General features: G+C 40.2%; 1 protein-coding gene across 1 annotated transcript; it reads right to left on the bottom strand.

Annotated features, from left to right (window-relative positions):
- Nucleotides 1–6: 6 nt before the first annotated feature.
- LOC112454003 (splicing factor 1-like) lies at nucleotides 7–3,733 on the bottom strand (the record flags this gene model as incomplete). The annotated part of the gene is made up of 7 exons (XM_025015132.1): nucleotides 7–619; nucleotides 703–977; nucleotides 1,056–1,214; nucleotides 1,298–1,464; nucleotides 1,566–1,672; nucleotides 1,763–1,915; nucleotides 3,618–3,733. Coding segments are annotated over 7 exons (1,533 nt in total), but the record flags the coding sequence as incomplete, so codon positions are not given.
- Between the last annotated feature and the right edge of the window lie 245 nt (nucleotides 3,734–3,978).

Here is a 3,978-nt window from a genome sequence, read left to right on the forward strand (position 1 = left end):
CTCCATCTCAATATATCGTCTGGCTATTACATAGATCAAAAGTCATTCGTTACGTGATTAGGACTAACTGGTGGGCGGAGGTGGCGGCGGTGGTTGCGCCAGTAATGTCGGCAGCGTGTTCAGGTCAATCCCGGGTGGTGCAGGAGTCTGTTGCTGAGGCGGAGGTGGGACCGGGGCAGCCGGTGGCCAGCCACCCATCTGTTGCGGCTGCCAACCACCGGGGAATCCCGGAGGCGGCGCCGTGCCCGGCGGTGGTGGCCGCATCGGTCCCTGCTGACCTTGCTGCCACGGCGGTATGCCCATCCCGGGCGGAGGAATCTGCGTGGGCGGCATTTGACCTGGTGGCGGCGGTTGCGTGTTGCCGGCCATCCATGGCATTAACGGCGGAATGTTGGGCTGCGTAGTTGAACCAGGTGGTGGCGGTGGCGGCTGCATCACTCCTGGCGGCGGCGGCATGCTTACCGGTGGCTGCCATTGCATGTTCATGTTGTTCATCCCTTCGCCTCCTTGGCTCCACGGTGGCGGTGCCATGCCCGGGGGCGGCATCATTGGACCGCCCTGCATCATCTGCGGTGGTGGATGTGCTGGAGCTGCCATTAACGCGCGAGGTGGCTGTTGTCTGAAAAAGACAAAATAATCGCATCCAATGTAAATGTAAAAAAGATCGTTGCACGGGGAAAAAATAAGAAAGAAAAAATGTACCTATCAAACAGTCCGGGATAATTGGGATTGGGAGTCTGTCTGTTTTGTCCCGTTTTTGATCTGTCCGGTGGTGGGCCTTCTCCCAATTCTGCCATGAGCGACATGTACTCTTCATCTATTTTAGCTTTATCTCCAGCTTGACCCATTCCCCCCATTCCAGCGGCTGCGGGACCTCCTTGACCGGGTCTCTTTGATCTGCAATCTCGAGCAATATGTCCTGCACCACCACAACTTGAACATACTATGTTGTTGGTCACATTTGGTTTATCAGGGCACTGAAATTCACGCGATATTATATTAGGTACAGAAATAAGAAAGATCTTTTCGATAAAATATTACACAATTTCACAAACCAGCCAAGATTTATGATCCGAAGCTCCACAATTTGTACAACGAGGTCCATCATTCTCGCGTAATGTTCCGTTCAATAAAGCCAACTCGCGTAATTGATTACGACGCAAGTCGTTTTGACCTTCCGGCACTTCCACACCTTGCCGAATAATTTCGTGAATCTGTAAACACGAGTACACGTAATTACATTTTGGTCATTTTATTTACCTATTATATTAAAAAAAAATGCGATAACTGCACATACTCGTTCCACGGCTTTCTTCACAGCATCTAAATTGTTTGCGGTAATATATGCATGTAAGGGTTCATCCTCGCCCGGTAAAGGCTGCCCATCTTTCCTGCCAACTTTTCCTTCCTTTACAGAGCCCTTTCCACGAATTATAATCTTTGCCCCAGTTTCCTTTTCCATAGCTAAACACGTTTTAAACAGAGAATATAAATTAAGATTTCCAACTGTATATGCGTTGTGTCAGTTTATCCATAATCTTTTAAATGCATTTTGTACTACTTACATTTTAGAGTATTTCCACGCGGTCCAATAAGCAAACCAACGAAATTTATATCAGGATGCTCTTCCTGAGGAATCATTACTTTATCATGGACTCGTATTATTGGTGGCCTGGGAAAAAGTAAATATAAATATTAAGAAAATGAATATTTCGTGTAAAAACGTACCATAAAAAATATATGGTTCATCTCTGTGACTCACTTATAATCTGGTGGTGGCTTGAACTCTGGATTGATTTTAAGGATCTTCTGAATCAGATTATGACGTTCTTCCTCTAATTTACGTCTCGTCCGATATTCTCTCGTGTTCAACCGTTTACCATCGCTACTGTAAATAGGCTCGGGAGACGGGGATCTGAAAAATAAAAAAATAAATACCATATCAAGATATAAATTTTCATCAAGATGGTACACTAGCGTACAAGCAACCTGACCCTACTATGACTGTATGAATATATTCAAGTGGGGAAGAACCGTTGATTTAGAGCAGAGAGTTATGCGTATATAGACTCTGATAAATAAGCCATTATGCACGTTTTCTTTTGATACTGATTTTATTTAGCTTCTCTATAAATATACTATCTGAGAAATTTAAAATTTCTTAATAAATGATAAAATTTATGCTGTAAATTTATCTACTGGAAAAAAATATTTTGTATTAAAAATTTTGTCTGCAATATATCAGAAAAAAGCTATGTAACTTATAAAAAAAATTTTAAATAATATGCAATACGTTTGCTTCCATAACAGTAATATATAGTAATAGGTGTTAATATTGAGGCTGTAGATCCAGCTGTAGATGTACTAAGGAAGTCATTGCATGACATTGTATCAGTTTGCTTACGTAATCAGTTATGTATTTTTAAAAACTACAACAAGACTGTGTATTATAGAATTTTCCAACAGTGCCAAGGTATCGAACGAAAGAACAGAAAAATTGTCGGTGCCGAATATATAGCATAGCTGTATATTTAGTATTCTATAGTAGGCAACCACTGGAAGACTGCGCGTTTGTGCACGGCAGATATCGGTATGATGTCAGCTGCTAAGACAGATCCTGTGATTATTAAGAAATAATCTTTTGTATTAGTTATAACGTACGTGTGGTATGTCTTACTATATATTAACGGAAACACAATGACATAAAAATAATGGTTCCAGCTAAAATTGGAAAAGTTAAACCTATTGGAATAAATTAATTTATTAGAGAAAAAGTATATGCATTTATTATTTAAGACCTGTACCTGAAAGTAACGTTAAATTCTTTGTTACAATATTACGGTACAAATGAGAATTTCAATAAACTGATATTTTCCTGAAATCTGCTCATTAAGGTTGTAATTAGAAACAGATATTGGCAAGTCGATTAACGATCTTCCTCGTGGCATCAAGATTATTATAACAATTTTAAAATGTGCCGTGCAACGCACGGCAGCCTGAATAAAGGGACGGACAAAATCTCACTCAAGATGACCCATGCATAAAGTTGTAGACCACGAGTGAAATATCGAATAATGAAATGTCTGATTGCTAATATTCCACACTTTTAAACCGCGTGCTAGAAAAAGATTACGATAGGTCACCTCAGAGTTATTCTATGTGTGCAAAAATCTATCTATACAAGACGTATGAACTAGAATACCCACTCTGTTCTCTTTAAACACTGCTACTGACACAGTTCATCGTATCAGTCTCAAATCTCAAATCTCAAATCTATCAAGAACTCGTGTCTAATTATGCCACACGTGTACGTCTTAAAATTGAAACTTTAAAGATATATGACTCACGAGCACTGCAGCAGTGTTTAATAAAAATGAGATATTAAAAAAGATTGATTAGGGCAAACCAATACTATCAAAATTCATCTTCTGCGTTGCATGGGGGCTCTACGCAAGCCCAACGTTTTCAAATGGACATCGGTATTCCCACGCTAACTGAACCTTTGAGCCACAAAGATATCTTTTAGGGCTCCTGTGTATTACGGGCTGCTGTATGTTCAGTAGATAGGTATTGTAGGTATGTAATGTTCATTTTTGGTATGTAAGTTTCTTTCAAACCTTTCCTCAGGGTTAAGTGGAATTCCAAGATCTCCAGTGCGTAGCTTCCTGCTGATTTCCTCAATCTGCAGCTGAACTGTAAACCAACGGGTTAGAGGGGGCGGAAACCCCAACAGTTAGATATTGCCAATTTGCCGTATACATTCTATAAAATAAGCATGTCTCTCTCAAGAAAAGTAATAAGGTACTCGCACATATATTTGAACCTTATTTCCAAAGTCAAAAGCTTGCAATGCTTTGTATGACTTGATCAGTTTGAAAAAGTACTGCAAGGTAACGACACAAGTAAACTTGTGTTATCACGTATCTAAATGAAATATAAAACAAAAGTCGTTTTTGTTCGACCCGACTGGCCAAATAA

Source organism: Temnothorax curvispinosus, unplaced genomic scaffold, assembly GCF_003070985.1.
Source record: "Temnothorax curvispinosus isolate PA1 unplaced genomic scaffold, ASM307098v1 QBEX01004771.1, whole genome shotgun sequence".
NCBI lineage: Eukaryota > Metazoa > Arthropoda > Insecta > Hymenoptera > Formicidae > Temnothorax > Temnothorax curvispinosus.